Source organism: Neoarius graeffei, chromosome 27 (assembly GCF_027579695.1).
Source record: "Neoarius graeffei isolate fNeoGra1 chromosome 27, fNeoGra1.pri, whole genome shotgun sequence".
Lineage (NCBI taxonomy): Eukaryota > Metazoa > Chordata > Actinopteri > Siluriformes > Ariidae > Neoarius > Neoarius graeffei.
In genome coordinates, this window is record NC_083595.1 from 51721559 (window position 1) to 51745895 (window position 24337).

Consider the following 24337-nt stretch of genomic DNA (forward strand, 5'->3'; position numbering starts at 1 on the left):
TCACTCGAACAGCAGCCGCAGTGCAGCTGTGAATCACAGCTTTATATTAATTCGCTATTGTTGCTATAGCAACAGCTGATTCACAGGGACTCGTCCACAGACGCTTCATGAATGTGTGTAATCACTGATATGAAGTTTTCCATCAGGAGAACTGTGGTTTTATTTTACACTTCTGGAAGGAGTCTCCAATGTCAGTGCTTTAGAAAAGTCAGACACGAAGCTGGAACTAAGTTTTGCGACATCTTCAGGACGGAGGAGTTTATTATGGAGGTGTCCTGAACACGTCACAAAACTTAAAGTTCCAGCTTTACATCAGAATGCTACAAAACGTGCCGACACTGGAGACTCATTCCACAAGTGTGAAATAAAAACACATTTCTCCTGGCAGAAAACTTCACCACATCAATGATGACACGTATTTATAATCCGTTTATGTTGTGTCTTCCTGCGAGTAACTTCCCGTTTTTATAGAAACGATAACAGAATGATGCGTGTTGATATAAACCCGGGATCTGCAGCTGCACTACTGTCAGAGCTGCTGTTCTAGAGAATTAATCAACACCTTCTGACAGATCAGAATCCAGAACAGAGCAGTGCTGTAAATAACATGAACTCATTTTTTAAAGTCAGAGCTTAAAGTGCATATCACGGGTAAATTCAGGAGTAAGATCAATGTAATTCTCCTATTTTATATTAAACTTTGGTCAAATATCTGTCACATTTTGTGCAATTTTTTTTACCTTGCGCAATACCAGAAAAATTCAGTTGAAATCAAGCCATTTGAGGCGAATTGGTCCGCCTCTGAAAAAACTTGGCGTTTGGATTTCCCGGCAAACATTGATTCCTTCCATCATCATGATGTTTTTACTCATTCATTCATCATCTCCAGCCGCTTTATCCTGTTCTACAGGGTCGCAGGCCAGTAATAAAACTGAGCTGAGCTCCAGAATGTTGTGGTATTTTCCAGAAATTTAACCTCTAGAAAGGAGAGGAGATGGAAACAAAGTGAAAGGAATTCTGGGAATTACGGCATGATTAGGAACTGTCTGACCTTTTAGCGATCAATTGAAAAAAAGCAGCATGTCCTACAGAATCAGCAACACACACACACACACTGACCTTCACACACTAATCCACACTCAGCCATTTTTAAACACACAGGTGTAATTAAACCAGAGTCTAAATGTTAACCAAGGCCACATTTTTAATATTTGGGGGGGGGGAATCAGCATCATAACAGTTTACGATTATCCATGTTCAGGAGTATAGCCAAAATATATTTTCATATTATTCTATCCACATTCAGTGGATATGAGCAATCACACGGTCTGATTGGCTACTCTACTACTAGGATATCAGCTCATATACCATGAGTAGAGAAAAACAAAACGGCGGCGCACATTAAGTCAGGTATATCAGTTTGTCAAGTATTTAAAAGAAACAAATAGCTAAAAGAATATAGTCCCCCCCAATATCTCCTGTTCCACACTCCAGCCCAGTCAGTGCTATGCGCCTTGTTGGCTATCAGCTCATGTACGACTTGATTTTGTGGGATAACTTAAATATTTAACAAATTATTCACCAATATTTATTGAGCCTGAGGCAGATAATCGTTTTAGCATAAATACACAGGTGATTATTTAAAAAAAAAAAAAAAAAAACACACTTCAATCTTCATTCAAAAACTTCATGCAAACGTAAAAAGGCACAGTACAGACTTATCTACGCCAAGTCACAAAATACTTTGTTTTGAAATCGATAAAATACAGTGGTGCTTGAAAGTTTATGAACCGTTTAGAATTTTTTATATTTCTGCATAAATATGACCTAAAACATCATCAGATTTTCACACAAGTCCTAAAAGTAGATAAAGAGAACCCAGTTAAACAAATGAGACAAAAATATTATACTTGGTCATTTATTTATTGAGGAAAATGATCCAATATTACATATCTGTGAGTGGCAAAAGTATGTGAACCTCTAGGATTAGCAGTTCATTTGAAGGTGAAATTAGAGTCAGGTGTTTTCAATCAATGGGACGACAATCGGGTGTGAGTGGGCACCCTGTTTTATTTAAAGAACAGGGATCTATCAAAGTCTGATCTTCACAACACGTTTGTGGAAGTGTATCATGGCACGAACAAAGGAGATTTCTGAGGACCTCAGAAAAAGCGTTGTTGATGCTCATCAGGCTGGAAAAGGTTACAAAACCATCTCTAAAGAGTTTGGACTCCACCAATCCACAGTCAGACAGACTGTGTACAAATGGAGGAAATTCAAGACCATCGTTACCCTCCCCAGGAGTGGTCGACCAACAAAGATCACTCTAAGAGCAAGGCGTGTAATAGTCGGCGAGGTCACAAAGGACCCCAGGGTAACTTCTAAGCAACTGAAGGCCTCGCTCATATTAGCCAAATGTTCAAGAGTCCACCATCAGGAGAACACTGAACAACAATGGTGTGCATGGCAGGGTTGCAAGGAGAAAGCCACTGCTCTCCAAAAAGAACATTGCTGCTCGTCTGCAGTTTGCTAAAGATCATGTGGACAAGCCAGAAGGCTATTGGAAAAATATTTTGTGGACGGATGAGACCAAAATAGAACTTTTTGGTTTAAATAAGAAGCGTTATGTTTGGAGAAAGGAAAACACTGCATTCCAGCATAAGAACCTTATCCCATCTGTGAAACATGGTGGTGGTAGTATCATGGTTTGGGCCTGTTTTGCTGCATCTGGGCCAGGACGGCTTGCCATCATTGATGGAACAATGAATTCTGAATTATACCAGCGAATTCTAAAGGAAAATGTCAGGACATCTGTCCATGAACTGAATCTCAAGAGAAGGTGGGTCATGCAGCAAGACAACGACCTTAAGCGCACAAGTCGTTCTACCAAAGAATGGTTAAAGAAGAATAAAGTTAATGGTTTGGAATGGCCAAGTCAAAGTCCTGACCTTAATCCAATCAAAATGTTCTGGAAGGACCTGAAGCGAGCAGTTCATGTGAGTTAACAATATAAAAGTTAACAATAAATTTATTACATCATAAGAAACAGTAAATTGTTAACAAGAGAAGTTTCTTGCTATAATGTGAAATGTGTATGTCGTAATAAGAAAAAATTCATTACATCACTAAAATGTTTCATGTTGTAACATGATACTGATCCGTTTTTGTTTTTTTTTTCCTGGTGTGATGTTATAGCAGCTTTAAGCAAAGCGTAAACTCCTCGGTCCTGAACATGTTCCAGCTTCACCTCTGACTAACACAGCATGGACACTGGAGACTCCTTCCATTAAACAAACATTAAAACAACATTCATAAAGATTATCTGCTTCTAAAAAAAAAAAAACCCTAGCAATGCTGTTAAAGATGATCTGACTCTCGGATCATGTGTTTCGAACCTGGTGTTCAGTCATGGCTCTTGTTGTCCATCCGGTGTTTGTTCCTGGTCAGAGCCTTGAAACTCCGCCCAGTTTTGCTCCTTTGATAAATTGGCACAATTATGGAAATTGTTTTTCTGCTTCACTGACTCATTTTCTGCTGAATAATGTAAAGACTAAAAAAAAAAAAGTTTTCACTGGGTTAATGTTTTATTTATTTGCGCAAATGTGATGAAATCAACGATATTCTGTTTTTAGCTGATTTACAATTAGATTATACACAAGGTATGACGAGGACACAGAGGGAAATGTTTTTTTTTTTTAAAAAAAGAAAGGGAACATGACACACAGAGCTTGAGGCTGAGGAAATTGGTAAACACACCATTTCATCTCTTCACATTTTACTCCAGTGTATACTGATGACACCACCACAGATATAAACAGACTGGAAAAGGAGGGGGAGAGAGAGAGAGAATAAAAAGGGTGTGAAAGACACAGAGGACAAGACAATGGAGAACCAGCAGCAGGGATTCTCTTTCAGGGCAAAGAGTACAAGAACACCACGGTACATCCTAAAGAACCTCCACACAGAAGATACACAGAGCGAACAGAACACCTGCATTTGACCGAGAAAGGAAAGAGAGAGAAAAAAAAAGAAAAAGCAAAGAGAGACAATAAAGAGAAAATGAAATACGAAAAAAAAATTTGAAAGAATGCAGATAAAGAAAAATGAGAACAACAACAATGTACTTTTTTATAGAAAGAGAAACAGAACAAAAAGGACAGAAAAGAAGGAAAACTGCAAAAAATGAGGGGGGGGAGAATACCCTAAACTTTTTTTTTTTTTAATATAGTTGTTTAAATTATAATTTGATTATTTATAAAAAGAGAAACACAAAGAAAGAAAGAACACGAAGATGGTGGCTGGGTTGGTTTTTCTATTAACTGGAGCACATGTTCAGGTGAAAACACACACACACACACACACAGATGCAGGTATGCCTGTTGGTCAAAGGGGCGTGACCTCTACAGCACCAGCCCCTCGTAGGCGGGACCCTCTGACTCAGGAGACTCCCTCTGCAGGCGCAGGTGCTCCAGTGTGTTGTGGAAGTGTTTGTTGATCTGCTCCGTCTCCTCACTCGCCTCCAGGTTGGGCAGGTCCTCACGGATCTTCTGGATCAACTGGTTCAGGACCTGAACTGTTACCTGTAAAGGAGGAGAGCGTGCACACGCACAGGAGAGCAGAATGTGTGTTAATATGCAATATAATCCTGCTAGACAGTAAACAGAGACAGACAGCAGAGATATAGATGGATAGACAGACAGCAACACAGACGAGCAGACAGACACCTGGAGGTAGATAGACAGACAGCAGACGGATTGACAGACAGCAGAGATTTAGACAGTCAGACAAACGGACAACAGAGATTCAAACAGACAGACAGCAGAGATGTAAACACACGGACAGAAAGATGGACAGACAGACAGCAGAAATGTAGATAGAAAGATGGATAGACAGACAGACAAACACACATGCAGACAGAGATGTAGAATGATAGACACAGACAGATAATAGGAAAATAAATCAATTTCGGTGTGATGTGACGAATCTGTTACTGTTACCATCCTGAAGTTGATTATTTTCCAAGAGCAGCGGGTACTAAAGTGTTTTATTCCTCTTACACCACTGCAGTATCACCCACAATTACAGCTTTATTTATTACAGAACTTTTTATCCATTTATAGTTACGTTTAAATGATTCGTAAACCAGTGAGCTCTTGTTCTCTGTGGCGTTACAGCAGCCGTAAACAGTCGTTCCTTCACCTCCCTTTCCGTTCTCTCTCGAGAAGGTCAAAAAAAAAAAAAAAAAAAAAAAAAAAACAGCCCAGAAACTGCGAAGCATAAAATGTTCGGTCCTGAAGAAGGTCAAAACTCAATATCAACAACTACACTTTTTCCCCCCTTTTTAAAAAAATCTGCTCATCAGTGGAGCGTCCACTTGTTAATGAGCAGTTACTATAGAAACGATAACGTGTTAAAACAAGTGAAGTAATATCAACCTGTGACTCGCAGCTGCACGACTGACAGTTAATTAACACCTTCTGACCAATAAGTGACAAAGAAAAGCTCAGAGGGGAAAATAAGAGAGTTATTAATAGATGCCCGAGAGAACGGAAGGGGAGAGCAAGAGGAAGACGGGTGAGAACATCCATCTGCTCTTCAGCTCTATACACCCCCCCCCCCCCCCCCACACACACACACACACTGAAAAAGGCTGAATATAGGTCAAATCTGAAAAATCCTGACAGAAAGAAATGTAACGAGATGAAAGCATGGTGGAAGAGTGTGTGTGTGTGTGTGTGTGTGTGTGTGTGTGTGTGTGTGTGTGTGTGTGTGAGACAGACAGAGTGAGAGTGTGAGAGAGAGATCTCTTGTTAAATTACAGCAGGAGAGAGGGTCTGCTTCTGCAACAGAGATGAGGTGGCAATGAGAAGCAGCCTGCAGCTGGGCACACCTGGAGTGAGGGCGAGATTGGACAGGAAGAGAAAGAGACAGAGGGGTTTCTCTTCGAATCAGTGCTGTGTGATGGGTTGTGGTCGTGATGTTCTTCAGGTGGTAGCATGTCGCTCTGAAATGCTGCTGGACAGGAAGTGCACCACGATACAAAATGGTGTTCTTGTGATCAGATTCAAGAGCATGAGGTACCGAGTGTTCATTCCACCTCAAGTGAAAGTCAGAATCTCTTATTGCTTTATGAAGAACACCACGATCGTATCGTCTTCTCAATTCAGATTATCTTTAGGAGTTAGATGATACAATTAGGGCTGGGTGATATATTGATAAATTGTTATTGTGATATGACCATTCATATCATCAGCCAAATGAATACTTTATCAATTCACCAGAAATCCCACCTTTCCTCCAGAAACGAACAGGTAGCTGTAGAGTTTTTAACTCCATAAATACCTCGAGGAAGTGTGTGTACAATTTGCACAATGTTTTGAACTAGCTTAATAAAAAGTTATTCCACAAAAATCGGGTCGTACATGAGCTGATAGCTGATGAGGCGCATAGCACTGAGTCGGCTATAATCCATGTACGACGAGATTGAGTGGAATAACCGTTTTATTCTATCCACATTCACTGGATTTTGAGAAGCAGAACATTTATTTTTTGCAAATTCGATAAATTAAAAAAAAAAAAATTTATACAAAACGTCTGATAAAATCATTTCCACTTAGGTGGACTTCTTAAAAATGTATCGCTGGCTGCACGAATTGACTTATTTTTCTACCAAAAAAAATAAATATTAAAATGCTGTCTTGCCGTTGTGCTGAGGTATAGAATGGCTTTAGACATTCATTTAATTCTTCCTTGGACATTTCAGTTCTGCAATTTTCAAACTTTGAGCTTTTGAACCAGTCTAAAAAATTAACACATTTTAATGCTTAAAGATGAAGAATGTAAACAAACTGGCGAAATGTCCGGAGCAATTTATGAAAAATGTGATAATTTTTTTTTGGGGGGGGGGGGGGGGGGGGGGGGGGGGAATACGTTCTGTCAAATACGTTCATTACACATTTTGTTGCTTTTTCTCTGCATTTTTTTTAAGGGTTTTATTTTCGAGTAGACTTTTTATTTCGTCCTTGCTTGGTTCACCAACTCACTCTGCCGTTTTGTTTTTCTCTACTCACGGTATATGATCTGATATCCTCTTCATAGAGTAGCCAATCAGAGTGCACGATTGCTCATATCCAGTGAATGTGGATAGAATAATTAATATTAGGCCTTTTATACATAATCTTACTCGCGAGGTTTGCATTGCAGGTTTTCAGAAAAAAAAAAAAATAGAAAAATATTTTAACAATTTCAGCAAAACAATGAACAGTTTGCGTTTCCATTACGTGATGCTCTGCGATTAAAGCTGGGTTTAGTCCTTGTGATGACTCGGAACTCTTAACAGAAAGGCAGCGTTTCCTTTCACTCATGTCACATCATATGAAAAACGTGTTAAGCTTTCAATCTTGTGAAATATTGCTTTATTGAATCGTTCGAAAAACCTCGTGCAAGCGTAAAAACTGATGTTTAAGGGGTTTTGTGAAAATTCATGAGTTTCCACTCTATTTCACAATTCTAAATTATGCATTAAGCAAGTTAATGGAAACATGACTCATGTTATTAAAGCAAAATTTGAGTAAGCAGCGGGAGGGAAATACATATGGAAAACGAGGCCAAAGTATCACAAAATAAATATGGGTTGGGTTCCAGCGCAAAAAGACAGCACACAAACACCCTGCATTGGGAGCAGCTCACGTTTATGACATCATCCAGCCTGAGATACAACCGTTTGTTTATTTTCAACAAAAGATTGCGCAAACGAAATGACATCTTCAGGAAAACGTTATACAGAATGTGTGTTAATCCTAGGGGGCGCTAATCATCTAACGGTTCTGTTATGGGGAGAGAAAGAAGGGGGGAGGGGGGAATCCACAACAGGGTGCTCTAATACAGCGTTTCTCAACCTTTTTTCAGTCGCAGCACCCTTCAGAAGTATGCAAATTCTCAAGGCACCCCCATATAAAATATACACTGTCACGCTGACCATACGCTGACTCCAGCAGTGACGTTGTGACATGGGAAAGGGGGCTGCGAGACAAATTTTGATGATGCATGAGGCAGCGATGATCTGCATTAGTGTAACTATCGTTTTTTTGGAATTTTAATTCATTTTATTTATTTCAATATTAGAATATATAGTTTTTTGACAGCACCCCTAACGAAGCCAGACGGCACCCCAGTTGGGAAAGGCTGCTCTAATAAAGTGAAATTTCTTTTACCACCCTGCAGTAGAGTATTCTCCTGTATCACAGCTTTCTGCAGTGCAGGTCTGATGATCTGCTCTCGGAGCTCAGTGACGAATTAATTTATGATTTGAGCTCCGAATTAGAGGTCTGCGCGGGACAGAATTTTCAGTCCCGCTCCCGCAAAGAATTATGATTCAGTCCCGTTCCCACCCGCCATATTTTGTCCCGCTCCCGCCCGCAAATCCCGCATCATGCAGATGTTCGTGTTATTTCTCACGAAAGTTCTTGTCATTGGCTTGGGGAATTAAACATGCTGAGCTTAGCTGAGCTCTCCACTGACCGATCCTTCACCTAGCGAGGGTGCGCGTTGCCAGGCGGCATGCGCAGCTGAGGCTTTACAGAGATTCCCAACACACCTACCGAAATCTACAGTGGATATTAAGAATATTGTACATTGCACATAGCTTATATGTCACTCCTCACATTTACATTCTAGGAAATACAAGTAGGCCTATAAGAAATTAATATAATTTAAAAGAGACACAGCGTGATGGTGCCCCGCCCCCTACTTTGAGTGGATTTGAGCATAAATAAATATCTACAGCTCACGTTCAGGGGTGCGTTTCCCAAACAACCAACCAAGTTAGCATTAAACCAATATGGTACGATGCAAGTTTGAACTAACTAACATCCAAAAAACGACTGTTTCCCAAAGCTGTAGTACCAACTTGGTCTGAACCAAGTTGATTTGAACCAACACAGTTCAAACCACGATGTTTTCAGATGTGTTCGGATGGTCTCGTTTACTGTCGGAATTCAGAGAAACAACCCGAAGTTGGCCGACAGTGCGAACGGCATTTCACCATTAAATGACCGTTAAGCCAAATTTGGTGCGTCCGTAATCTTCCCCTGATGCTTGCAACATTATTTTAAACACGTTTTTAGTTAGCGGGACTGCAGCTTATCACCTCTCCCGCCCGCTCCCGCATTGTGCACTCCCCCTCCCGCCCGCAATGAGCTTTCAAAATTTGTCCCGCGCCGCACTGCTTTGCGTCGGGTCCCGCGGGAGTGCAGGGCTCTACTCTGAATTTTGTGTTATGGATATTTATGCTGGATAAAGTTAAAGGACTCCATACAATATGAGCAAGAGTGAGCTGAAGGTGGGCTGAGATGTTTGTGGTGATGAATGAGGGCACAGCTTGTTCATTAGGAATAAACTCCGTTTAAAATTAATAATTTTTTCCTGTAAAACTGCTTTGCGACAATATCGTTAAAAGCGTTATAAAAATAAAACTGACTTGACTTTAAATGTGCACCACTACAAAACAAACCAACTTAACATCACGGTGAAAAACCTGTGTTGCTGTTTTACCAAATATTAAAAAGCATTTTTATCAGATAAAACACTGAAGCAGCAGCATTGAAAAACAAACAAACAAACAAACAAACAAACAAACAAACAAACAAACAAACAAACAAACAAACAAACAAACAAACAAACAAACAAACAAACAAACAAACAGGGTCCTGTGTGAACATTCACCAAGTGTTTAGTGAATGTCCAAGATGGCTGCAGTAACACTCGGGAGTTCAGCCAGACGCTTGTAAAGAGACACTATACATGTCTACGATTCCAATTATACGTTTTTTTCCTTCAAGTATTTCAGTAAAATGTCGAGTAGGGAAGGATAAAGGCAGACGACAGAACCTAAGATCGGAGAAGGAAGCAGAAAGAGTAGAGCGTACCGCGTCATTCTCCCGCTCGTAGAAACACACGTAACGATTGAGGATCTCGATGAAGAGCTGCACTTGCAGAGACGGGTCCATGCACTGGTTAGCGATCTTCAGGGCCTTCTTCAAGCATTCCATCACACGCTTCCCGTCACGGATCTGTCACACAACACGGAGAGAGAGGGAAAAAAAAAAAACATTTAAAAAAAAAAATCTGTGAAAACATCTTCACAAGATTATTTTCATTTAGTCAAAGCAATAATTCAGTTCAGGAAATCTGAACCAACGCTTCACAAAGATTCTGCATAAGAGAGAGAGAGAGAGAGAGAGATGCTTTGAGCTGGTTGCTGTCTCCAGGCTCCCTAAATCTGTCGCCAAGGGCAACGGTATAAAAATCCCCATGCTGGGTTGCGCAGGGAGACGAAGTAGACGACCGCCATTTGCTTCATAACTGTTACAAGACACCATGTTTCCAGTGAAATTCAGCACGTTAACTGGGTCTTTGTGAAAATCACTGAAAAAACAAAATCACTTCATTAAGCAAAAGAACATCACATACTAAAAAACACCACGATGTCATTTATTTCCGATGTGCGTGCAGGAGACAGAGCCACAACTTCAGCAGATGCGACACCTGAAGTTTCTCAGCTCAATGCAAATTGGCTATGACTAATCCAAATGTTAGCTCGAACGATTCCTCGAAACAGCCCTACAGTGTGCGCGGTCCGACGCTTCCTCAGTTAAATGGACTGATCACAACATGTGTTTGAATGTCAAGAAAACCAAGGAACTTCGAATATCTTTCATTAAGTCTCCTTTGGCACTGGAGAGCCTTTCCTTGGCTGAAACTGAGATTGAAGTTGTTGATCACTTCAAGCTTCTTGGTGTAACTATCTCTTCCAACCTTACCTGGAATTCCCACATCAATGACATATGCACTAAAGCCAGCAAATGGTTGTATGCTTTGCGTATCCTGAAACGCTCTGGCGCCCCACCAAAAGCTCTGGTAACCGTCTACTGTGCATTCATTCGTCCTGTTCTTGAGTACGCCTGCCAGGTTTGGCACTTTGCTCTGTCACAATTCCTTGCTGAAGAACTAGAATCCATTCAACGTCGAGCACTAAAGATCGCTCTACCAAGCTTATCTTACAATGATGCTCTCTACCATACTAAGTTATCCACCCTCAGCCAACGAAGACTGGCTCAATGCCAGAGACTCTATAAAGAAGTCACTCTTCAAGAATCTAACAAACTGAGGGATCTGTTATCAGATACAAAAAAAAAAAAAAATTCATATCTCCGGAACCCACGCAACTATCAGACGTTCAAGTGCAGGACTAAGCGATTTCAAAGTAGCTTTGTACCTAGCTGTGTTAAGATATGGGATAATGAGTTATAGGACTTGATTTTTTGATTATTATATTTTTATAGAGTAACGATTTTTAATTGTACATTTGTAAATATCTATTTTTCAAACTTATAGTTTGCAATTGATATTAATAAAATATCATCTCATATTTCCTGTGTAATGCTAGCTTTTGTACTCCGTCCACATTTTGCTCTATGCTAACCTTTTGAACTTTGTATCCCGCTAGCTTTGTAAACTGTACACGACACACCGTAAATCATCAGACACTTCGTATCTCATATCAGCACCAATAATTACATCAACATAGAGTTTCTTTGTCTCATGTTTCCAGGACATTTTATCAAAGTGACAAACCTGCCGTCTGGTCTGATTTACATTTTGACCACAACTTGGCACTCGCACAACAAACCAGATGTTAACTTTTAAGTAGTCATGATAATTTTGTGCAGGATAAGCACTCTCTCTCAGAGAGAAATCACAGAAATGGGCAGGTCTTGACGATGTCAGCATGTTTGTCACACTAATGCTAAGGTCATACACAGCCGGTAAATCCAGGAGAACCGTGGTTAGAGCTACCGTGACCATTCCAGCACATTTTGGAGGTGATCTGTTGCATAAATTTGGGTGGAACAAATATGCAAATTAAGCCATGGTAGTCATGAGGGTAGATGCTGGAAGCACTGTCGGCAATGACTGGTGCCTTTACGGTTGCCGATGGTAACGACGGCTGGGCAGCGACAGCCTCCACGGTTTAGGCCGTTTGAGTGACGGCAGTGTGTACAGTTTTCATGGCTACAGTACAGTATAGCCACGGCAAGATGGAATAAGCCACGCCCCATAAGCAAACTTTTCACTTTCTGCAGAATGTTATTCCATGAACATTTTGAGCTCGATAGCTGCGACAGAACACTACGGTAACCTCCAGTAGTCCACGTAATCCTGATATAAGCCTTCACGGTTGCAACAGAGGAATTCGTTTGGCGCTTGATGCACAGCTATTTTCAATACCACCAAACTTCCTGGGGATGGAAGCCACACCAACCTGGTTGTCAAGTTAGCTCCCTGGCTCTCATGTATTCCGACAGAACGGCCCAGAACGTGTGCCGGTTGACCCCGGAGGGCCCAAAATCCTCCGTGTCTACCGTGAAGCGATTCTGTCTGTGTAAGACAGAGGCGTAAACATCTCACGCATGAGCTACTGCAGAAGTCTCATTATAATACGAGCTGCTCATCATTAGTACATCACATGACAAAATTAACCTGGACAGGACTAAAATCCCAAAAGACGAGTCATCTCGCTGTAAAAAAAACACGAATAAGACTTCAGAGGTTTGTAATAACAGACACAAGGGAATGCGAGACAACGTGGAGTGACACCTTGTGGCTCAGTGACCGGAGATGAATCTGTAAAATGACACTGAACTATTTTAAAAATAAATAAATAAATAAATAAATAAAGTAGTTAAGTGCTTTTCCTTGATTAAGTGCTGAAGTGCTTTATTTTTGTTGGGAGTTTCAGAAGGTCGAGTGTCCCCGCCCTGCGACACGCATGTTTGATGAAGCCCAGCTTTCTGAACGTTAGGGAATAACACGTGATGGGATGAAACCCGTAGAGCATGTGATAGCTTCACTTCAACACGAGAGGATTATCAAATCTGATTACACAAGTGACGTCAAGCTGAGCCGTCTCTCTGGAGATTAAAGTCGACAGAGAGTCAAATTGAATATCGAACAAATGGGGGGGGGGGGGGGGGGGGGGAGCGACAGAAAGAAAAGTTGTGATGTTTCTGAGACTCGTCTCCATGTTAATGTGCTGTACCTGCTCTGGAAGCGCGCTCTCTCTCTCTCTCTCTCACACACACACACACACCTTTACATGCTAATACTCATGATGTCTGCTATATGGCTATCATTAACCAGGAGTCATTTCATATTTCGCTACAATTTTTTCCTTTACCATCAATTTTAAATCTTAAGCCAGTATCTCTCACTGGGCTGCGACAGCTTGCGAACGTCATTCGCGAGTGAATTAAAAATAAATAAATAAATAAATAAATTAAAAAAAGTGTCTTGAAACATTCGCGGGGCTTCTCAATTTCCTCGCATGAGTCGCAAAGTGTTGCTCCATCGTCACTGAAATTTTGAACAGGTTCAAAACATTTGTGCGACAAAATTCTCTCAAAATAGCCGCAAACGCGTCGCTGGTGTCGCAAAGCTATCACGAACCCTTCTCAAGTCAGTGTCCGTGAGACAGGAAGTGCGAGTGTACCTCACTAGGCTGCGACAGCCTGTGACTAGTTGGAGACAACAATTGCAGTAAAATATGCGATCAATTCAGTGTGATTCCAAGTGAAAATTTGCACATTTTATTGCAATTGTTGCGTCTCCAACTAGTTGCAGGCTGTCGCAGCCCAGTGAGATACTACCCTTAGAAAAAATCATTTATTTAAAAAAAAAGCCAGATAAACTCCTTATTAACCTCATTTACTCAGTCTTTACGAGGGGAGAGGGGGAGGGGAAAAAAGGGGTCTTTTTGTAGTAGGTTGTATTAAAAATCAAATCAATAACGGGACATTTTATTTCCCCTAGTTTACACTTCCCTTGTTAAATAGTGGCCATGGAAGAGCACACAAGTGTGCACGCACTTTTTTTTCCCTTCTTTTCTTTGTTTAAACCAGCTGTGCTGTTGAAGCTCGACATGTTCTTCCTTTCCCGCTCACTGTAGATATGAATACAGGCGCCGCTTCATTCCTGCGTTTCTAACAAACACTGAAAAGCACGTTTGATTGGATTTACTCAGCATGTGGTCCACATTTCTACCAATCCAGTGGGTGGGGCACTGGGAGAGTACAGAAATGTGTGGGTTTTTATTTTTTTTAAATCATGATTGTGTCAGAAGTGCGCATACACAGCAAAAACGCTTTCATCAGCAAGGACAAGTTCTAAACAAGAGTGCTCCGAGAGCACAATATCCCCCGCAGGCAACTCTGCTATAACTCTGGTAAAACGCGACCGAATTGAACGAAATTACAATATGCGTATTACCGACATACAACAATGCCTTTTTATCAAGTTTGGTGAAATTAGTCCAAAAGGAGGGGGGACCACCCTTGGTGAGGAGTTGATTTCAGAAGGCGAGTACCCTTCCCGGGACACACGGACATTGCCACGACATAAATCACCCTTCAGGCCTTTTGGCCAGTGGGGGATAAAAACTTTCTGCCAAATTACGTGAAATTCCTCCACAAATTGTGAGAGGAGTTGATTTCAGAAAAACGTACACCCTCATGAAATTGTCAAAGTACAAGTTACTTAATCAAGGGCCAAAATAGGGCTGTGCGATATGGGAAAAAATGAATATCCCGATACATTTTCTCCATTTCAATAAATAAATAAATAAATAAATAAATAAATATCTCTCCTCTAAAGGACCCCATGAAATCTAACTTTTACTCTTTACTGTTTTCACTACAATCCCTGCAGATTAAATAACACTCTTGGTTAACTTTACAGGTGGTTTTCAACAACACATTTTAAATGTTCATGTTAGTGATTAATCACAATTGAATTGAAATAAGACTATTTTTATTCAACAAAGATGCGGCACAAACTGCAAAAACAATCTTGAAAATTGCAACAAAGGGGCAACACAATACAGAGCTGCTCAGAGCTCAAACCAATAAAGTGCAGCTCAACACAGAGACATTCAGCCTAAATAAGAAAAGTGCTCATTCATTAAATTATTTAAAAAAATAGATCTCCAAGCTATTAACCTGACTACTGAGAACCACTGGAACATTCACAATAGAGAGAGAGATTGAGGGAGAGAAGAGAGAGATCTGCAAAACAATTTTTCTCTTTACACACTTTTGACTAACTGAATGTTTTCTGGCTCTGCCTCTCAGATGTGTATAATTCCGGCTGCTGCCTTTCGTGATGACACAAGGCCGGATGGGGGGTGGGGTGGGGGCAGTGCCCACCCAAACGTGAGTCCTGCCCACCCAATCAAGATATGGGGAATGTATATGTACATTCTGTCAATATTTTTAAAAAATAATAAAAATACCACGATAACTGTATGACTTGGTAGCGGCTCTGACGGGCGGACGACGGCTAGCAAAAGGTGCACATTTGTCAGATCAGAACACACAGGACACACTGAGACCAATGAGCTGCGTGTAAAAAACAACCCTATACATATCCACGCCCCCAGCAACGGATGCATGACTCAATCAGAGATTTCTGTCAGACACAGAAGACGTTGATTTTTCCGAAGCGAATTCCTAAAGTTTACTACGCGTACACACACTCTCAGTTACAGTCATTCCCTCTCTCAGTGCACCCAACTGCTGCTGACTGAAGAGCTAAATGTACAATTTCTTTAAGCCTGTAAGCAAGCCTAGTGCTGCTTCTACCTCTGCCTCTGGCGAACAACGTGCCCCTCGCAGTAGTAGTGGCACATCTAGCAAGAATACAGAGGCTAGTGTACCCACCACAACCAATGTCTCAACCCCAGACTCCGCTGCCTCAGCCCCACCACTTAGCACAGACTTGAACGAAGATGTACCATCCCAACCCGTTTTAACCATATACCCAAAACGTGCATTTGGTGCCACATTACGTGCGTTTAACCCTGCCTGGTACCGCACACGGCCATGGCTTGAGTACTCCGTTAAAAAAGACGCATGTTTCTGTTTCCCTTGTCGGAAATATAGCAAAGCCGGTAATGAAAAGGATGTTTTTACCGTGCGAGGTTTTACTAATTGGAAAGCAGCACTCGAAAGTGGCAGGGGACTGCAGAAACATGCGTCCAGCTACTGTCATGTACAGGCTGCAGCTACCTGGGCTGAACACAAATCTAGAGAAGTGACAGGGGCGACAACTGACAGCATGCTGGTCAGAAAGACAGCGCTGGAAAGGAACCAGTACTATATCAGAAGTATTGGTGACATTATTAAGCTTCTTTGTGTTAATGAGTTGGGACTCCGTGGAACGAAAGAAACCTTAATACACCCTGACAGCAGTGAAGGTGATGATATTGCTTCTGGTCTTTTTTTTGAAGTTGTTTACCTATACCTTAGAGAAGGATGAGAAGCTAGCTGCTATTGCCAAAGGCATACCAAAAAAAATGCTACCTACACATCTAAGGATGTACAAAATGAAATAATTGAAACACTAGCCAGCATGGTTCAGGCAGAGATCAAGAAGAGGTATTCAGAAGCTGACTCTGCAGGATTCTGTGTGAAAAGTGATGAGACAAGGGACAGGTGTAATATTGAGAATTTGTCCATAATGATAAGGTTTGTAAGTAATTCCATACCAGAGGACCATCTGATTGGCTTACTTAGCTTGCATCAACTTGATGCAGAGTACATCTCTCTGATGCTGGCTACAGTGCTGACAATATAGTTAGCCAGTGTTATGATGGTGCTTCGGTGATGAGTGGAGTGCGAGGTGGTGTCCAAGCACTACTGCAAAAGAAGGTTGGTAGATATGTGCCATATGTTCACTGTTACAACCATCAGTTGCATTTAGTGGTTGTGCATGCTATGCAGGGTGAGCCATGTGCCCAAAGGTTTTTTGACCTCTGTAATTCCCTGTATAACTTCTTTCGTCACCACTGTGTGTCAAAGGTATGATGGTCCTTGTCTCAGACGACTAATTGAAATTCGCTGGACAAGCCATTATGATGTGACAAGGTGCATTGTGGAGAATGAAGAGCGTCTTTGCATTATCCTGTCTGAGATTGCTGAGGATGATGAGGCCTCAGTTGATTTGTGCACTGAGGCATCAGGCCTTTTAATTCAAATAAAGAAGACACATTTCTTTGAGATTGGCAACTTTTTAGTGCGGGTGCTTGGTGTCTTGAAACCAGCAAATGGAATTTTTCAGTCTCAGTCTGTGGATGTGTGCGCTGCTAGTGGGGTTGTTAGTGCTTCACTTGAGTCTTTGAAAGACATCCGTAAAGACCATTGCTGGACTGAGCATTCTCAGTTAACTGATGAGGATGAGTCACATCACCCAAAAAGACGGAGAACATTGAGTAAACACCTTGGTGAAAGTGTTGTGTTCTCAACTGTGGGTCATACAGATTCGGATAACCCCACTATCACCCCCACTCAGTCTCTCAAAAGATCCCTACTCAACATCCTTGACAGGGCCATTTCAGAATTGGAAAGCAGATTCTCAAAGGAGAATCTAGACTTAGGCCAAGTTTACATTAGACCGTATCTGTCTCATTTTCTTCACGGATGCACTGTCCGTTTACATTAAAACGCCTGGAAACGGGAATCCGCCAGGGTCCACGTATTCAATCCAGATCGTGTCTGATCCGGTGCAGTGTAAACATTGAGAATACGCGGATACGCTGTGCTGAGCTCTAGCTGGCATCGTCATTGGACAACGTCACTGTGACATCCACCTTCCTGATTCGCTGGCGTTGGTCACGTGACGCGACTGCTGAAAAACGGCGCGGACTTCCGCCTTGTATCACCTTTCATTAAAGAGTATAAAAGTATGAAAATACTGCAAATACTGCCCATTGTGTAGTTATGATGGTCTTTAGGCTTGCCATCCTTCCACTTGCAAGTGGTAAGTGACTTGCGCACAGCAGCTCAGTCGCGAATCACTGCTCGTGCACTACACTCGCGCGCTCTGTGAGCTGCGCAGGGCCGGAGTGCGCACCCTCCAGAGGGCACTCGCTGTTCAGGACGGAGTGATTTGGAGCGCAGACACTGAGGAGGAAGCGATGAGCCGCACTGACACATTTCAACTTACGTGCCGAATTAGTCATGTGATTAGCGTATCCGTGTATTGGCGTTGCTGTGTGCACGCGAATCGTGTATTGGCGTTGCTGTGTGCACGCTAATCGTTTTTAAAAACGTTAATCTGATGATCCGCTGATACGGTCTAATGTAAACCCCACCTTAATGACAGCCATATCCAGCCTAGTACCTGCATCTAGTGTATTTCTAGACTCCACCTTATTGCAGCCTCTGCATGCACTTGCTGGAACTGGAGAAGACTATTTGACTTTGAAAAATGAGGTCACTGTTGCAAAGCCAATGTTGGTCAAGGAATGTCCAAAGGAAACAGACCTGTCCACTGTGTGTAAATGCATGGAGGTGTATAAGACAGCTTTTCCTGTGTTGCGCAAGTTGTATGTGACAGCCCTGGTAATTGGTGTGTCCTCAGCTTCATGTGAGAGTTCCTTCTCCACGCTGGCACGTGTCCTAACGCCCTATCGTCGCACCATGTTGCATGGCAGAAAAAGAAATTTGGTCATCTTGGCTCATGAGAAATCGATAAATACATTGGACATGGATGAATTTGTGAGAATTTTTGCGAAGACAAACAGAAGACTGATGTTATGCTAAGATATATAAAAAGGATGTTGGTGGAGACATATGTGATAGACAGATAAACATGATACAAATGTAACTGATAGACATACAAATGCTAAACTGATGTGATAGACAAATATAGATAAATGATAGATAAATATGATAATTAGTGAACAGATAGATGATAGATAAATAAATAGATTAATAAATAGATAGGTGACAACAGACTAATAAATAGATAAACATGATAGGCCTACTGGTGTGAAATTGATGTAATAGACAAAGATATACAAATGATAGATATATAGATAGAGATAACTAATAAATAGATAGACAGTTAATAAACAGATAGATAAACATGATACTGGTGTGAAACTGATGTGATAGATATGATAGCCTAATTAATAGATAAGATTATCTATCGATAGACAGACAGACAGACATATGAATGCAGCCTCAACGGGACACAAGCCAGTGTCCTACTTGTGCCGGTCCCAAGCCCGGGCAAATGCAGAGGGTAGCAAATAGCAGTTTTTTAGCAGCAAGTTTGAGGGATTTGACTCCGACGAGGGGCGCTCCCCTATCATTTCTTCCTGCCCACCCTGGTGGGTAAAGCTAAATCTGGGCCTGTGATGACAGGTTTTTTTTTTTTTGCACACTTTACAAACTGGCATTTGCTGTTCCACGTCCTCCTCGCAATATCCAAAAAAATGCCAGATGACTGACCCCTTACTAGTTCTTTTAGGAACCAATTCGTCCGCTTCCATTTTTAATTTGTCGCTGAAATTGACAGAGCTTACACGGTAGCCTATGCAAAATCAGCGATTGCACGAACTGAGTCAGGAAATCTTACCGCCGCAGTGTTGCCAGATACTGCTAACGTTTTCCAGCCCAAAATATGTTCAAAACCCGCCAAAACGCACTTAAAACCGCCCAATCTGGCAACACAACCGAAACTAGAAAATCTTCCCGGAAGTTCCTTTCAGCACCGAGATGTTGCCCGGGATTGGTTGGCGAGTGCGTGACGTTATTGTTTTCTTTACCCTTAGGCAGCCGCTCACGTTACTGCCTGAGGGACAGGGAGAAAACCACCGGGAAATGTTTTAAACAAAACACAACAAACACAAAACGAACACAAGTTGGAAGATGACCATAAAATACTCGATAGTTACGATAAAATTATTATATGTATCGCACACAGAATTTTCGGCGATATATCGAGTATATTCGATATAATCGCACAGCCCTAGCCCAAAACTCGTAAAATTTTCACAAACAAAATTAAAATCGCAATATGGGTATTGAGTATTACCGGTAATATGCGTATTACCATCATATAACAGGGCCTTTTGCCAAGCTTTGAGAAATTCGTCCAAAAATTGCGAGAGGAATTGATGTCAGAAGGCGAGCACACCTTCATGAGATTGTGAAAGCACAAGGTTGTTAAAGCAAGGGCTGCAACTCTGGTAAAATGTGACCGAATGGAACAAAATGCGTACTACTGACATATAACAATGCCTTTTGTCAGGTTTGGTGAAATTCTTCCAAAAACTGAGAGGAGTTGATTTCAGAAGGTTAGTACCCTTCCCGGGATAGACGGATGTCGCCACAACATGATCCCCCTTTGGGCCTTTCAGCCAGTGGGGGATAAAAACCTGAACAAGTGCTGAATATTGGCTCCGACTACCAGTCGACCCCTACTCAGGAGTATTTTTCCTCCGATTCAGCAAGCAACAAAATCACAATGCACATGAGGAGGACACGTGAACATTTAAAGCGTTAAAAAATAAAACAGGTTTGGGTTTAATCATAGCCACAGCTTATCAGCACCAAGTACTCGGCAATTGTACTTAAAGAACAATATCAATCATTTTTATTCTCATCTCATTATCTGTAGCCGCTTTATCCTTCTACAGGGTCGCAGGCAAGCTGGAGCCTATCCCAGCTGACTACAGGCGAAAGGCGGGGTACACCCTGGACAAGTCACCAGGTCATCACAGGGCTGACACATAGACACAGACAACCATTCACACTCACACCTACGGTCAATTTAGAGTCACCAGTTAACCTAACCTGCATGTCTTTGGACTGTGGGGGAAACCGGAGCACCCGGAGGAAACCCACCCGGACACGGGGAGAACATGCAAACTCCACACAGAAAGGCCCTCGCCGGCCCCGGGGCTCGAACCCGGACCTTCTTGCTGTGAGGCGACAGCGCTAACCACTACACCACCGTGCCGCCCCATCGTTCCATGTAACTGCTTTACAAATCAACAAGAGGTGTCTGCGTGTGTGTCTGTCTCTCTCTCTCTCAGTGGAGGAGGAATACATTTTCTGTTCAGAATAAAGCAAAATGAAAAAATCCTGGAGAAACTCATCCCTGGTTTGCAGAGCGCAGCAATTAATCCCATTACTAATTCCACTAACAATTTTAAGAATATACAGTATGTTACTCCAGTATTATATCCCATTAAATGACATGATTTTACACACACACTATATACATCTTAAAAAAAAAAAAAACACAACAGCTCCATACGAATGTATTGAGGATGTTCTAATTCTTTCCGGTCAGCAATCACATGAGACTTTATAACGGAACCGGGTCATGTTAACAGTGTGTACAGCTCACACCCTCACTCAAGAGAATAAACTTGAAATTAAATTTAGTATAAGCAATAAAATCATGCTGTAATGAGAAATTAAATATTTATGTAAACTGTACCCAATACATTCTCTGAAATTTAAGTGAGCATATATTTTCCTCCCCTCAGTGTAGAGATGTTTATTGTATCTCCAGGCACCACTAGGGACATCTCCATCTGTTTACCCCTCATCATCATAATCATAATCCTCCTCCTTATCATGGCTACCATCATTTTATAACCACACACCCACACATGGCATACTCTAAAGCTCCATGAGTCATTTCTATGTTTTCAGGTTTAAGTAGTGCTTCACCCCACAGCGCGTTTCTCTCCATTCACACCAATAAATAAATAAATAAAATTTCCTAATTACGCTCAAATTTCGTCAGCACCTCTGGGTAAACACAAAGCAGGAACATTTTACTTAGTGCTGCAAGCATGAGACCCAGCACTGAGCCATTTAAAGAACCATAAAACATCTGGAATCATCATCATTTTCTTGCTCCTCCCATTACAGGTCACCACAGCGGCTTGATTCTGGAACATGACCAGATCCCCCCCTCCTCCCTCTCTCTCTCTCTCTCTCTCACACTCACACCCCTTGAATAACATCCACCAAACAGCTCCAAACATCCACTGAAGCTGGCTGTGGAGGATAAAGCAGGCAAACATTAAGCTTAAACAAGTCTTGAACATGACCCGCCTGAAAATATATGGACTGCGTTCAAAAGGCAGGTCCGTGCCAGAAAGCACACATTTAACTGAACTTTATAAATTGTACTCCAAAGAGTCGACAAAAATCTGATGAACTCTGACAGGAGCTTGTTGATGGCGACCAAAAGCCTGAGGTGAAGGTGAAATGTGCTCAGGGACATTTAACCAAATACTCCATGTGCTGGATGTGTAACTGTAACCTGTGCTGATTTCAGGTTCAAAATAAATAAATAAATTCTTGTGCACCAAATTCTTTTTTTTTCTATTAAAAAGATGTTGTATAAATCATTCTGCCACAGAAAGGGGGGAAAAAAAAAAGTTAAAAGAAATCAGTGAAAACCTGATATTACCCCGACATTCATATCCGGGAGTGTAAACTTCTGACTGCAGCTGTAAGTTGAGAAATACAGACAGAGATTGTGACAGACAGACAGATTCCTGTCACTGTTGGAACACTGCGGTAAGAATAAAACCAGTGAGATTTCTATCCTGTCTCTCTGCCCCTTTATTCCATTCCTATGTTTCAAAAAGAACCAACTGAACACTATGACCAGAGGATTTCTGAGACACCTGGGGAAAGAGGGTTAAAGAAACATGACAGTCTCAGTCCCCCTCCATGTCTGTGTCTGTCTCTCTATGCCCGTCTGTCTGTCTCTCTCTCTCTCTCAATGTCTCTCTCTGCCGGTCTCAAGAGTTGTGTTTCATTACCTGTGGTTTATCTCCGTGCTGATTGCCTCATGCTCTGTATTAACCTGTGCTTTGAACAACTACAAAGAGGGCAATCCCACCCACAGGCCCACCCACCTCATCTCCGTTCTTGTCGGTGTTGCGTCCGGACCAGAAGAGGTGAGCGCAGATGCTGACGGCGCGGCACTGGTCGGGTTTCTTCAGCAGTTTGGAGGCAGCGAGGGCGCACTGGGTTCTCAGAGGCTCGTGGTTCTCCTCACTGAAACAGCGCATGCGCTCGAACGTGCCAATGATCAGCGTGATGGCAGCAAGCTGGGCCTTCGAGTCACTGATCTCATCCTCATACAGAGAGAACGCCTGAGAGAGAGACAGACAGACAATGACAGAGCAAAAAAGAAAGGGAAGTGGGAGGGAATGAGACAGAAAAACAAACAGACGGCTAAAAGCAAAAGAGGGCAAAATACAAAGAGGGAGAGAGATATACAGTGAAACAAAGACAGACAGATCAACAGAGATGGGTAGACAGAAAGGCCGGCAGAAGTGAGACACACAAACACAGACGGATAGAAGCAGACAGAAGGACATGCAGAACAGACAGATATACTGTATGACAGGAACATTCAGTTGCAGCATTCAGCTTCAGGCTGAAAATTTCTTTAAAATCCCCCCCCCCCGAGCGATTTTCCCCGCTGGTCAGTGAGGACACCCCCCCCCCACACACACACACACTTTTGTCCTCCACCTGTCCCCCAAGTGTCTCCCTGTGAGCCAGCGTTGCATCATTTCTCTAACTCAACCCCCCCCAAGCCTGAAGACATGCTGCAGATGCTGCTCCAGTACCTGGGACATGAACTCGTAGGCAACGGTCTCGTGGTTCTCAAAGCCGATCTCTCCGGCGGCGAGCGCCCCCTGCAGGAAGAGACGCAGTGGCAGCTCAGCCAGCTCGGCCTTTATCAGAGCGCTGATGGTCTGGTGGGCAAAGGAGAAGATCTTCTGGCACTTCTTCTCCCATTTATCATCCTGCAGGTGAGAGGACAAGAAAAACACAAGATGATCTGAGGAGTCATGCAAATGGGTTGGGGGGAACGCGTCATTAGGCGAACAGATTCAAAAAAAAAAAATTCTGGAAAGTTCTCTGATAACTGCAAATCAGAAGACAGACAGGACAATCAAAGACGAGAGGGAAAATTTCATCTCATTTATATCACTTTTTGTGAAATGCCTGAGGATCAGGGCTGATGGAGTTTCTGAAGCTTTTTTTGGTCTAATCGCACACATTGTCAGTCAGCTACTACACCTCTCTTGAGGCGAACACCCGAGGCAAAAGGAACACGAACACACCTGTCGTTTCATTTCCATACAGAGCAACAACACAGATTTTGTTCTTGGAACAATTTCTGCTACATGAACACTGGATGGAAACTTCGCTTTTGTTTTTATTTTCCATTTATCGTAAATATTTTGCCCATTTCTTAAGATTTTTTTGTCTACACCATGACATCACAAGTCACATGACCAACATGTAAAGAAAGTGGTTATTTACTTATTTTTTGACGAGTTCAGGACTGATTTGAATTTTACTCATCAGAAAGGGGTCTGATTTTACAGACAGACACTTTTTTTTAAACTATCTATCGGGGGGGGGGGGGGGGGGGGGGGGGGGGG

General features: G+C 42.1%; 1 protein-coding gene across 1 annotated transcript in view; it reads right to left on the bottom strand.

Moving 5' to 3' along the window:
* Positions 1 to 3565: 3565 nt before the first annotated feature.
* Positions 3566 to 24337, bottom strand: part of vps35 (VPS35 retromer complex component) — a 54996-nt gene continuing 34224 nt past the window's right edge. Inside the window, exons 14-17 of the mRNA XM_060911879.1 lie at positions 23513 to 23692; positions 22790 to 23029; positions 9927 to 10070; positions 3566 to 4580 (exon numbers count right to left, since the gene is read on the bottom strand). Of these exons, the coding sequence (XP_060767862.1) occupies positions 4401 to 4580; positions 9927 to 10070; positions 22790 to 23029; positions 23513 to 23692 (744 nt within the window). The 3' untranslated portion in view covers positions 3566 to 4400. The remainder of the gene's footprint in view (positions 4581 to 9926; positions 10071 to 22789; positions 23030 to 23512; positions 23693 to 24337) is intronic.